At 44.2% G+C, this 13,193-nt stretch overlaps 1 protein-coding gene across 2 annotated transcripts; it reads left to right on the top strand.

Moving 5' to 3' along the window:
• The first annotated feature begins 564 nt into the window (after nucleotides 1-564).
• Nucleotides 565-7,494, top strand: MRPS23 (mitochondrial ribosomal protein S23). Of its 2 annotated transcripts, none has more exons than XM_060203789.1 (5): nucleotides 565-716; nucleotides 1,107-1,277; nucleotides 5,144-5,221; nucleotides 5,940-6,066; nucleotides 7,115-7,494. In XM_060203789.1, exons 1-5 carry the CDS (start codon nucleotides 673-675, stop codon nucleotides 7,259-7,261), a joined length of 567 nt encoding a protein of 188 aa, XP_060059772.1. In that variant the 5' UTR covers nucleotides 565-672; the 3' UTR covers nucleotides 7,262-7,494. The 2 variants fall into 2 exon arrangements, with proteins under 2 accessions (XP_060059772.1, XP_007537388.1); XM_007537326.3 differs by having other exon boundaries at nucleotides 7,109-7,494.
• The last annotated feature ends 5,699 nt before the right edge of the window (nucleotides 7,495-13,193 follow it).

Genomic DNA, 13,193 nt, shown 5'->3' with positions numbered 1-13,193 from the left:
CACTTTCACTTTTCGGGCAGCAAAGAGGAACTAACTAGCAAGGCCTCCTGCTGAGAAAACCGGGGTTCCCGCTAGGCACCCTCCCCGGAGCCGGAGCCGGAGCCGGAGCCGGAGCCGGAGCCGGAGCCGGAGCCGGACGGGCGGCGCTGGGGCAGAGCGGTCAGCGGGGACGGGGAAAGGCCGGAGGAGGAGCTGTGCCCTTCCCGCCTGGGCTGCAGCTTGACCCGGGAGAGACACTGCCTGGCCAATACAACTTTTAAATATTCATTACCCACGAGGCTCCCACAGGACGTGGGCTAAGTCTTTCCCCTCTTTCTCCTTCCCTTTACCTCCCGGCAGCCCCATCCTCTAGGGAACACTTGGTCCTGGAAGGCTAGAAAGCGTAAAGCAACCACCAGAACGAACCCCGCCCCTAGATCGGTTATTAATTGCTTCTGCCCGGTCCTTGGCCTCCCTCGCATTCTCTTGCTTCGGTCATCGAGTGCTCCTGTCTGAATCTGGCAAGTTGCTTAGAACCAAGCCAACTCGGTGTATCCTTTGCTTTTGTCTGGCTCGCTCTTTCGTTAGTCGCGTAGCTCAAAGATCCGCGGTTCGGCCAGCAACTTGTATTCCCTTTGACTGCTGCTTCCGGTTCCGGTAGTTGCGGGTGGGGCTTGGCGAGAGGCGCGGATCATGGCTGGGAGTCGGCTGGAAACCATAGGAAGCGTTTTTTCCAGGTGTGTGCTACGGGCTGGGTGATTTCAGGGTGCCTCCCCCCGGAGGGTGCAGTCAGTGGGTGTCGCTCTCCCGTGGGTGCGTCTGTATAGGGTGAGGCGTTCTCCAGGGTGCCCTCCTGTCTACTGCGCTTCGTACCTTTTGCAAGCACGAGGTTGCAGCTACCCTTCGGAATGGAGGTTTCTAGGCAGAGGAAGAGGCTGATGGGCAGCACCCAGGGTGGGACTGCACCCCTGAGCTTTGCTAGGCAGGCTTCTCACCTGGAGATGGGAGCACCCCAGCGCCGCCCTCCTGGTACCGTGTTGCTGACGCTCCGGGCTGTGCCAGTCTGATTGCGGGGCCCAACGAGGCTCTCGTGGTTGGATGACCTTCGTTCTTTTCCCGCCTTTAAGGACTCGGAACCTGATTCGGGCTGGGATACTGAAGGAGAGGCCCCTCTGGTTTGACATATATGAAGCCTTCCCCCCGCTGAGAGAACCGGTTTTCCGAAGGCCCCGCTTGCGATATGGCAAAGCCAAAGCTGATGTTCAAGACATCTTCTACCACGAGGATCAGATCAGAGCGTGAGTGCAAAGCTGGTGTGGTGTTCAGGAGCCGGCACAACTGAAGAAGGAAAGGTTCAGGCAGTCAGCTGGTAACTTAAATAGGAATTGAACCAGGTTTCCACTGCTGTAAAAGCAATATTAAAAAAAAAAAAAAAGGATGTACACCACTATCAAGTGATTTTCCGAGTCCAGTTTAAAAGGAAAAAAAAAATCAGGCTGGGTGACAGCATAATGTTTATGAAAAAGACTTTTGTGCCTGAGGCTCTGAAGTCCCAGGTGCAATCCCCAGCACCACCATGAGCCAGAGCTCAGGTTGCTCTCTGTGTGTACCTTTCTTTTTGTCATTAAAAATATAAAAACAAAATATTGGGAGTTCGGTGCCAGCACAAATCTATTGCTCCTGGTGGATTCCCCCCCCCTCCCCATTTTATTGGATAGGACAGAGAGAAACAGAGAGGAGGGCTAGATAGAGAGGGAGATGGTAAGTTAGACACCTGCAGACCTGCTTCACCACTTGTGAAGTGTCCCCCGTGCAGGTAGGGAGCGGAAGGGGGCATGGGATGGGGCTTGAACTCGGATCCTTGCACTTAGCACTATGTGCACTTAACCAGTTGTGCTACCTCCCGGGCCTCTCCAAAGTCATTTTAAAAAAGAATTCTTTTTTTAAAAAAACTTTTATTTATTTATTTATTCATTCCCTTTTTTTTGCCCTTGTTGTTTTATTGTTGTAGTTATTGTTGTTGTTGATGTCGTCATTGTTGGATAGGACAGAAGTGGAGAGAGGAGGGGAAGACAGAGAGGGGGAGAGAAAGACAGACACCTGCAGACCTGCTTCACCACCTGTGAAGTGACTCCCCTGCAGGTGGGGAGCCCGGGGCTCGAACCAGGATCTTTACACCTGTCCTTGCGCTTTGCGCCATGTGTGCTTAACCCACTGCGCTACCTCCTGACTCCTGAAAGAAAAGAATCCTATGAGAGAGACACAGATATCAAAGCCTCACGCTGTCACCTCTGGAGTTCACTTGTGTCTGTCTTTGGTGCTTCCATGAGGTGGTGGATCCACTGAGCCCCAGGACCTCATGCATGTAAAGCATGCTCTGTATTCACAGAGGCCTACCTCTGTGACCTGAGTTTGCTCTTAAACTGAGGCTTCATGAAATTGCAGTCTTGAACTCACTGGGCTACTTTTGTTTTTCCCTCATTTAGATAGAGGGACATACAACACAGCACCAAAGCTTCCTCTGTTGCCATAGCACCTCCCATGTGGTCCCAGGGCCCTATCCTAGGTTGTGTACATGGTACCGTACCTGGTGAGGGTGAGCTATTTTGTAGGCCCAAGAAGACATCCTCTCTACATATATAATTTATAGATATAATAACGTTGAGTTATAGTTTAATTCATCAAATTGACAAAGATTTAAAAAGTTGGAAAATATAATTTCATCATGGTATGGGGAAATAGACACTTGCAGTAGATATTACTGCAAATGTAAATTAGCACAACTGCTTTTGAAAGTATTTTGGCAATTTGGAAGACTATCATAACTCATTAATACTACTTTTTTTTTTTAGCCAGAGCACTGATTAGCTCTGGCTTATAGTGGTGTGGGGGGTTGAACCTGTGACTTTGGAGCCTCAGGCACGACAGTCTGTTTGTTATGCTCTCTACCCCTGCCCTCTGGCAGCCACTTTTTCCTCTTTATTTTATTTTTTTCCTTCTCTCTGTTTTCTTTGGATAGCACAGAGAGAAACTAAGAGGGGAGAGGTGGAGAGAAAGAGAGCCACCTGCAGACTTGCCGCACCACTGTGAAGTGTCCCTCTCTGCAGGTGGGGAGCAGTGGGCGAACCCAGGTCCTTGTGCATAGTGATGTGTTGTTAAAATTCAGAGGCTCTTGCCGGCGGGGTTAGTTTCACGGCGGTTACAGAGACGCGTTTGTGCCAGTTTCTTTTTTTAAAAATGCCTGTATGATATATGTTTCTGTTCACCCCACACCCTTGATACTATAGTCATTTAGTTAAAAAGAAAAGGGGGAATTGTCGTATGCTTTACATTGGTTTGTTCTAGCCCTCCCCCGCCAAGAGAATTAGATCAGTCCAGTTAATTTCGCTGCCGTTTGGCCCCGCCCCTAGGGACCCCGCCAGAGTTGGAGAGTGACAGAGTTAGAGAGTCCCAGAGTTGGAGAGTTCCTGAGTGCTAGAGTAAGGGAGAGTGTTTGTGCCACCGCAAAGAGACAGCAGAGTTCTGTTTGGTGATTAGTTTGTCTTAGTTTATGAATCGTTGTTCCTGAATAAAGAAATACAGCTTCCCTGCCCAGCCGTTGCCCTGCCCAGCTGTTGTCTCCGCGTCTCTGTAACCGCCGTGAAACTAACCCCACCGGCAAGAGCCTCCGAATTTTAACAACAGTGATGTGTGCACTCAACAGGGTGTGTCACTCCCTAGCCCCTTCCTCCCCACTAATAGCACTCTTATGAAAGTCAGACTTACTTGCCAGTGAACAAGAAGATGTAGAGAGGGCCGGGTGGTGGCACATGTATTACAATGCGCAAGGACCCAGGTTCGAGCCCCCAGCCCCCACCTGCTTTATGAGTGGTAAAGCAGGGCTGCAGGTGTCTCTCTGTCTCCCTCTCTGTCACCCCCCCTCCCTCTTGATTTCTGGCTGTCTCTATCCAATAAATAAAGATAAGAAAAAAAATTTTTTTTAAAAGATGTAGAGAAAAGTAGTCATAACAGCCCTGTCTAGAGTAGCAAAGGACTGGAAACAACCTGTAAGCACTGATTAGAATTGATCTCTAAACAAAATTCAAAAGACAAAATGTCGAACAGTGTTTAATGTCCTTGGGGTTAAAAAATGTTGCTAGGCAACCAGGAAGGTGGTGAAGTTGATAAAACATTGGACATAAGCTTGAGGTCCTGAATTTGATCCCTGGCATGACATGTACCAGAGAGATGCTCTAGTCTCTCTCCATCTGTATCTCTCTCACTAACAAACAAAATATTTTAAAAATGTGCTTAAGGGGAGTCGGGTGGTAGTTCAGCAGGTTAAGTGCACATGTGCAAAGTGCGTAAGGATCCTGATTCGAGACCCTGACTCCCCACCTGCAGGGGAGTCGCTTCATAAGTGGTGAAGCAGGTCTGCAGGTGTCTGTCTTTCTCTCCCCCTCTGTCTTCCCCTCCTCTCTCCATTTCTTTCTGTCTTACCCAACAACGACATCAATAACAACAGTAACTACAACAATAAAAAAAAGGGCAACAAAAGGGAATAAGTAAATAAATTTTTTTTTAAAATGTGCTTAAGGGCATGAAATGAATTTACCATGTGCATGTATTAATTTATAAGTACATAAGGGTGGGGGAGACAGCATAATTGGTTATGCTAAGAGACTGTCATGCCTGATCCTCTAAAGTCTCATGTTAAGTCCCCCACACCACCATAAGCAAGAGCTGAGCAGTGCTCAGTAAACAAAATAAAACAAACAGGCTGAATGATAGCTTGCTGAATAGAGTGCACACCTTAACCATTCATGAGTCTCTGGGTTGGAGCCATGGCACCAGATGGGAGCATCACAGATAACAGGCAAGCTCTAGATGTTGGGGTAGTCCAGTGGTCTTTCTCCCATCTACATGTCTTTTCCTTTCTCCTCTCATCTCAGAAATAATAATTTAAAAAAAGTTGGTCCAGGGAGACTACTCCGTGGCATTCTGCCTGTACTCTGAGTTCATGCCTAGGTGATGTTTAAAAATAAATAAACACAAACCACGAAAGCAAAACTGTTGGATCAAGTTAACTGTTAGGTCATGTTAAACTTAACTGCCTAGAGTTATTCTCAGTTCTTGGCTGTGAGCTAAAATAAATGATTTATATTGTGGTGTTTGTATTTTCTAGGAAGTTTTATTTAGTCTATGGACCTGGTCAAAGAGCTGTTGATCTGTTCAATCCACATTTCAAGTCTACCTGTCAACGGTAAGATAATTTTTTTTTTAATATTTTATTTATTTTTTTACTAGAGACAGAAATTGAGAGGGTAGGGGAGATAGAGAGGGAAAGAGACAGAGACACCTGCAGACCTGCTTCACCACTTATGAAGCTTCTCCCCTGCAGGTGGGGACCAGGGGCTTGAACCTGGGTCCTTGTGCACTGTAATGTGTGCGCTTAACCAAGTGCGCCACCTCCTGACCCCATGGTAAGGCATTTTATCAGTCCCAAGTTACTTACAGTTTTTTTTTTTATAGTTTTTAAAATTTGTTTTTATATTTATTTATTTCCTTTTGTTGCCTTTGTTGTTTTATTGTTGTTCTTGGTATCTGGATAGGACAGAGAGGAATGGAGAGAGAAGGGTAGGGAGAGAATGACAGACACCTGCAGACCTGCTCCATCGCCTGTGAAGCAACTCCCCTGCAGGTGGGGAGTCGGAGGCTTGAACCGGGATCCTTATGCCGGTCCTTGTGCATTACGTCACCTGCGTTTAACCTGCTGCGCTATTGCCCGACTCCCCCCTTTTTTTTTTTTTTAAGAATTAATAGTTTTGAATTAATCTATTTTCAATTTTGAATTACTTTGTTGAATTCTACTTGAAGGAAAAAAATATTCTTATAATATTAAGGGAATGTTTGATGCTATCTAACAGGACATCTTTACAACTCAAAATGCAGACCTAAGGTGTGACTGCTTGGAATTCTAGGTTTGTGGAAAAGTACTTTGAGCTACAGAAACTTGGAGAAACAGATGAGGAGAAGTTATTCATGGAGACAGGGAAGGCTTTATTGGCAGAAGGTGTCATTTTAAGACGAGTAGGAGGAGCAAAGACTGTGAGTATTATTTTAAAATTGTTACTAGGATTAGTTGCTTATTTTTTAAATAAAATTATTTAATTTTTTATCACTGGATGTAGAGAGAAATTGAGAGGGGAGAGGGAGATAGAGAAGGAAAGAGCTGTCTGCGGAAGGTGGCACAGTGGATAAAGCATTGGGCTCTCAAGCATGAGGTCCTGAGTTCAATCCCCGGCAGCACATGTACCAGAGTGATGCCTGGTTCTTTTTTTACTCCTGTCTTTCTTATTAATAAATAAATAAAATCTTTTTATAAGGGGGGGGCAAGAGGTGGCGCACCTTGTTAAGCGCACACATTACAGTGCATAAGGACCTGGATTTCATCCCCTGATCCCCACCTGTAGGGGGAAACTGAATGAATGGTAAGGCAGGGTTGCAGATGTCTCTCTCCCTTTATCTCCCCCTCCTAATTTCTCTTTCTCCAATAATAAATAAATTTTGAAAAATTTTCATAAAAAAAGAAAGATACCTACATCCTTACTTCACTACTTGTGAAGCTTTCTCCCTGCAGGTGTTGACTAGGGGCTTAAACCCTGGTTCTTGCACACTGTAATGTGTGTGCTTAGCCAGGTGTGCCACTACCTAACCCCATTAGGTGCTTAAATATGTCAGGGATTAAAAGGAGGCTTAGAGGGCCCAGGAAGTGGTGCAGTGGATAAAATATTGAACCCTCACGCTTTATGTCCCGAATTTGACCCCCAGCATTGCATAGAGCAAAGCAATGCTCTTGTTTTCTTTCCCCAACCTTAGTTCATGTCACTAAATACCAGGTCAAATACTATTAGATTGAACATACTGGAATTTTATTAATAGTGATTGCTACCTGGAGCCAAGTGAGTTGTCATTTGGGTTTTTGAAATTATGGTTCTCTAGAGAATCCATTTTAGCCATCCTTTTTTTGTTTATAACGGAATTTGATACAGTAACATTAAATGTTTGACTCAGCGGTAGAGTATGTTTAGTTATATAGCTTCAGTCAGTTAGTGGAATGAAGCCTCTGTATGCTATATTGTCTTTTAAGCAACAGGAAGGCAGTCATGTTTCCTGGAAGACTGAACAGAAGAATGTCAACCTCCAAACTGTGCTGAAAGAAAACCAGTCTCTGGAGGAAGTTCCACAGGACCAACCTTTGGAGGCACCCACAGAACCATCAAAAGGCCCCTCACCTTCCTGAAGGACTTGTATACCATGTACACTGATGTGCAAACTGTCTTCACTAGATGAATGTTGAACTCTGTTTAATAGTTGGACTTGTGTAAATGTTTCTTGATCTCTAAGGTACTATGTTTTCCTTCTTTTACTTCCTATTTCTAGGTTGTCACAAAGCTCCAGTATCACAGTTTGCAAGAAGCAGTTGTGTAAACTTCTATGTTAGGGTAGTATTAAATAAATAATTCCCTAACTGCCTGTAAAGTAAATTTACTTTAAACTTGTAAATAACATGAGGAAACCTTTATGATTATTGTTTGAGTGGGACTCATTCTGCGTAAGTTTGCTTAGATTTTTCTCTTGACACGTAGACGCTACATATTCTCTGGAATGTTGCTCTTCTGCGGACCCATCCTTATACTTGTACAGAAGGTGTGGTTCCTTGCCCGGCTGCTTATGTTGGTGCAGGGGATTGAACCTGGGACTTTGGAGCCTCAGGCATGAGAGTCTCTTTGCATTACCATTATGCTGTCTCCCTTGCCCTGCTTTTTTTTTTTTTCTTTTAAACTACAGATAATCTTTGTACTTTTTGCTGTAAAACTGTTGATCTTCAACTTGAGAGGCCAAGTTGAATTGTGCTTTGCCATAGATTGAGGACCTACCATCGATGATAGACAAAGGCCAGAAGTGATTTTAATATCATGTTGGGGCAGGGAGATAGCATTAATGGTTATGCAGCGACTCATACCTGAGGCTCCAAAGTCTCAGGTTTAAACCCCTGCACTACTAGAAATCAGAGCTGTGCTTTGGTTAAAAATAATAATCTCAGGGGTTGAATGTGCTGGAGACAGTGAGCATAGACCTGCCATGATAGATAATTGTACATATGGCAAAAATTTGTTGGTTAAATAAATGATGATGACATCCAGCTAAAGTGAATTTTAATGTTTATTCCCTTTTGTTGCCCTTGTTTTATTGTTGTTGATGTCATTGTTGGATAGGACAGAGAGAAGTGGAAAGAGGAGAGGGGAAGACAGGGGGAGAGAAAGACGTGCTTCACTGCTTGTGAAGTGACTCCCCTGCAGTTGGGGAGCTGGGGGCTCGAACCGGGATCCTTAAGCCGGTTTTTGTGCTTTGCACTGTGTGCACTAAACCCGCTGTGCTACTGCCTGACTCTCCCAGCTAAATTGAATTTAAGACACGTTTAGGTAACTGAATTGCCAAGAGGTAGGCAGCTAATAACGCTCCCTACTAACATCCTCCCACTTATCTTATGTTGAGGTATGCTTACAAGTTTTCTTCAACTGTCCTGCTTTCCTCGTTTCCATCTTTTTTATTTAATTTTTATTTATAAAATGGAAATATTGACAAGACTATAGTATAAGAAGAGTACATTTGCACACAATTCCACCCCCAGAACTCTGTATCCACCCCCCTTGCCTGATGGTGTTCTTATTCTTTATCCCCCTGGGAGTGTGGACCCAGGATCATTATGAGGGGCAGAAAGTGGAAGGTCTGGCTTCTATAATTGCTTCCCCGCTGGACATGGGCATTAACAGGTCAATCCATACTCCCAGCCTGTCTCTCTCTTTCCCTAGAGGGCCAGGGATCAGGGGAGGTAGGGTTCCAGGACATATTGGTGGGGTCATTTGCCCAGGGAAGTCAGGTTGGATCGTGGTATCATCTGGAACCTGGTGGCTGAAAAGAATTAAGATATAAAGCAGAACAAATTGTTGAATAATCATGAACCTAAAGGCAAGAATATTGAAGGTGAAGATTTGGGATCTCTGTTTTGGAAAAGCTAGTAGGTCTATTTTAGGTATATTCCAGAGGGCTTAGACTTTACTAGTTTTTGCCTGAGCCTGAAAGCTAATATGCTGGTGGACCCAGGTTATTGTGTGGGGTCCATTTTTTTTTTTTTTAAGTAATTTTTAAAAAAATACTTATTTTAGTGAGAGACAAGAAACACCAGTTCTGGCTTATCGTAGTGCTAGGAATTGAACCTGGAACCTCAGAGCCTTGGGCATGAAAGCCTTTTACATAACCATTATGCTATCTCCTTAACCCTCTATATCTTTCACTAAATTAATGAAATACTCCTCTGAGGTTGTTGAGGGTTTTTTAATTGTGATCAAGCCAGTGGCTTTTAGCTACTACTAGTAAACTGTCTCAGAAATTCAACACTGTGGCCTAGAAAGTGGCGCAGTGGCTAAAGCCTTGAAGCTTAGAGCATGGCGTCTTAATTTTGATCTCTGGCACCAGAGTGATGCTCTATACCAGAGATGGGGAAGACAGAGGGGGAGAGAAAGACAGACACCTATAGACCTGCTTCACCGCCTGGTATTTCAGTACATTTACCTGTACTGTTGGTAATTGTTTAACTGCATAGTTTTTGTCTCATTAAAAACTCTGAACCTTGGGCTATGAAGACAGCATAAAGGTTATGCAAAAGACTTCTATGCCTGACATCCACAGGTTCCTGGTACAGACTCCAACATCATCATTATACCAGAGTGATGCTCTTTCTTTCTCACGCTCTCATAATTAATAAATGACTACAAAGAAGAAGAAATAGTAATCCTACTTGTGTAAGTCTCTTGTAGTTTAAGGATGGAACCAACAGTTCTCACAGCCCAACGTCTCCTTGCACAACAGCTGCTCAGTGGCAGGTGAATAAATGCACGAAGCATAAGCAATTCTCAGCCATGCTGCTTCCTTCAACTCCCCAGCTCCACCATCGTTTTATAATTCCTCATGTTTGAAGTGTGCTCAGAGAGGGGGATTCATCCATTCAACATTAAGCAACCATTGTGTGCCAGACACTAGACCAGGTCTTGAGGGGAGGATTAAACGGGCTGGAGGTGATTCTGTTCTCAGGTAAACTGGAGGGGTTGTTTTCTCTACAACTTTGGTTGAGGTTTAAAAAGGCAATTTCTTTGACACAGTGCTGAAGATTTTGAAAAACTTGCGTAAGCATTTTTAAAAAAAAAAATTTTCTCTTTTGTTGTCCTTGTTGTTTTTCATTGTTGTTGTAGTTATTATTGTTATTGATGTTGTTGTTAGATAGGACAGAGAGAAATGGAGAGAGGAGGGGAAGACAGAGAGGGGGAGAGAAAGATAGACACCTGCAGACCTGCTTCACCACTTGTGAAGCGACTCCCCTGCAGGTGGGGAGCCGGGGGCTCGAACCGGGATCCTTATGCCGACCTTATGCTTTGCGCCACCTGCGCTTAACCCTCTGAGCTACAGCCCGACTCCCTTGCGTAAGCATTTTAAAAGAATGTATAGGGGCCGGCAGGAGAGCACCTGGGCAAGCGTACATGTTATAATGCACAAGGACCTGGGTTTAAGCCCTCAGTCTCCACCTGCAGGAGGAAAGCTTTGTGAGTGGTGAAGCAGGTCTGCCTCTTTCTCTCCTATTTTCCCCTTCCCTCTTGATTTCTGTCTATCCAATAAATAAAATGAAGATAATAAAATTATATATATCTCTCTATATATATATATGCACATGGTTCAAATTTAAGGTTGGGAAACCAGTCTCTTGTTCACCTGTTTTCTCTCCCCTGAAGAGTTACTATCACAAATTTTCCTGTATGTTATGTATGTGTAAGTTTCAGAAATTTTGGGGACATAATCATGGAGACATAGTGCATAGTGCTCTGTACCTTGCTTATTCCATGACTGAGTCAGAGGTCTTTTTCTATGGATGCATAATGATGCAGTCAGTGCCCAATTGACAAATGCATTTGTTGTTTTCATGTTATGCTGCAGTGACAATAGGGGTTGCATTCTTAACAGTGGTACTGCTAGCTCAATGAATAGTTCATCTTCAGTTTTGACTTTATTCTTCATGGACTGTGTTATTCTGTGACTAGCAGTGTGTGAGAATGCTGATACACATCTTCACCGGTATATTCTGAGCTTGTCAAACCGGGCAGGAATTTTCAGGACTGAAGTCTGATAGGAAGGAGAGATTGGGGCCAGGTGGTGGCGCACTTGTTTGAGTGCACATGTTACGGTGCTCAAGGACCCAGATTCGAGCCCCTGGTCCCCACCTGCAGGGAGAAAGCTTTGCAAGTGGTGAAGCAGTGCAGGTGTCTCTCTCTCCTTCCCTATCATTTCCTTCCCTCTCAGTTTCTGGCTGTCTTTATCCAATAAATAAATAAAGAAAAGAGAGACTATCCCTTTTAGCAAACTTTTTAGGTTGTATCTGAGTGATTAAAACATTGAAATATGGGAGTCGAGTGGTAGCACAGCGGTTTAAGTGCACATGGTGCGAAGCGCAAGGACCAGCAGAAGGCTCCGTGTTGGAGCCCCCGGCTCCCTACCTGCAGGGTGGTCGCTTCACAGGCGGTGAAGCAGGTCTATAGGTGTCTGTCTTTCTCTCCCCCTCTCTGTCTTCCCCATCTCCATTGCTCTCTGTCCTATCAAACAATGATGACAACAACAACAACAATAATAACCACAATAATAAACATCGAAAGGTGTTTACTTGAGGGGAATTGAGAACTCTTACACCAGTGGTGTGGGCAAAAGCCACCCTTAGGTTCCTTTGTGGTTAGAGAGGAAGCAGATTTCTAGCATGTTTAGAGAGGCACTGTTTGCAAATTTGACCTCACTTTAAAATTTTTCTTTTTTTATTTTATCAGAGCACTGTTCAGCTATGGTTTATGATGGCGCAGGGAACTGACCTGGGAATTTTGTACCTCAGGCATGAGAGTCTTTTTGCAGAACTATTATGCTATCTACCCTTGCTCTGACCTCATTCTTGTTTCTTAGGAATTTAAATTATAGTTGGGAAGAATGACTTAAAAAAAAAAAAACTGAACTGGAGTTTTTAAATTTTTTCCCACCAGAGCACTGTTCATTCAACTCTGGCTTATGATGATGCTGGGGATTAAATGTGGGAGCTCAGACAGTTGCTTTTTCTCTATTTCTTTATTATTATTTTTAATTTAATTTTTATTTATTCCCTTTTGTTGTCCTTGTTTTTAAATTATTGTTGTAGTTATTATTGTAGTTATTGTTGGACAGGACAAATTTTTTCTTTTATTTTTTAAAATATATTTTTTTAATATTTATTTTCCCTTTTGTTGCCCTTGTTTTTTATTGTTGTAGTTATTATTGTTGTTGTTATTGATGTCGTTATTGTACAGGACAGAGAGAAATGTAGAGAGGAGGGGAAGATAGAGAAGGGGAGGGAAAGATAGACACCGCAGACCTGCTTCACCGCCTGTGAAGGGACTACTTTACAGGTGGGGAGGCGGCAACCTGGAACGGGATCCTTACACGGGTTCTTGTGCTTTGCGCCATGTGCGCTTAACCTGCTGTGCTACCACTCGACTACCTCTTTATTATTGGATAGAGACAGAGAGAAATTGAGAGGGAAGGGGAAGACAAAGAGGGAGAGAGAAAGACACCTGCAGACCTGCTTCACCACCTGTGAAGTTTTCCCCCTGCAGGTGGGGACCAGGGGCTTGAACTTAGGTCCTTTAGCGCTGTAATGTGTGCCTTTAATCAGTGTGCTACCACCAGGCCCCCAGTTGCTTTTGTTATCTTTAGGGCTCCATCACTAGCTTTTTCAGATACACACACACACACACACACACAGAGAGAGAGAGAGAGAGAGAGGATACCACATCACCAAAACTTCCTCTAGCGCGGTAGGGGCCAGGCTCAAACTTGGGTGGCATGCATGACGAAGCAGGTGCATTATCCGGGTGAGGTATATTGGGCCCTGATTACTCATTATAAGTAGTGGAAAACAGGTTTGAACAGATAGGATGTATTTAGGTTGTGGTGGCTTCAATATCAATGCAGAACAGTTCAGCTGGGTCAGGAAAGTGAGTGGGGGAGCAGTGGAGTGAAAGCAATGTCTGGCCAAAGGAAGATCAACTTAGACACGATATAAAGAAGGAAGTGGGGGATGGCTGGTGGTACACCCAGTTAAGCACACA

This window comes from Erinaceus europaeus, chromosome 12, assembly GCF_950295315.1.
Source record: "Erinaceus europaeus chromosome 12, mEriEur2.1, whole genome shotgun sequence".
Lineage (NCBI taxonomy): Eukaryota > Metazoa > Chordata > Mammalia > Eulipotyphla > Erinaceidae > Erinaceus > Erinaceus europaeus.
The sequence above is the reverse complement of the archived record's forward strand: the minus strand, read 5'-3'. Positions and strand labels throughout refer to the sequence as shown.

Coding starts and splice junctions, on each gene's coding strand:
- MRPS23 (XM_007537326.3), top strand. CDS start 673: ATGGCTGGGAGTCGGCTGGAAACCATAGGAAGCGTTTTTTCCAG. Junction 1,278..5,143: donor CACGAGGATCAGATCAGAGC/GTGAGTGCAAAG, acceptor TGTATTTTCTAG/GAAGTTTTATTTAGTCTATG. Junction 5,222..5,939: donor TTCAAGTCTACCTGTCAACG/GTAAGATAATTT, acceptor TTGGAATTCTAG/GTTTGTGGAAAAGTACTTTG.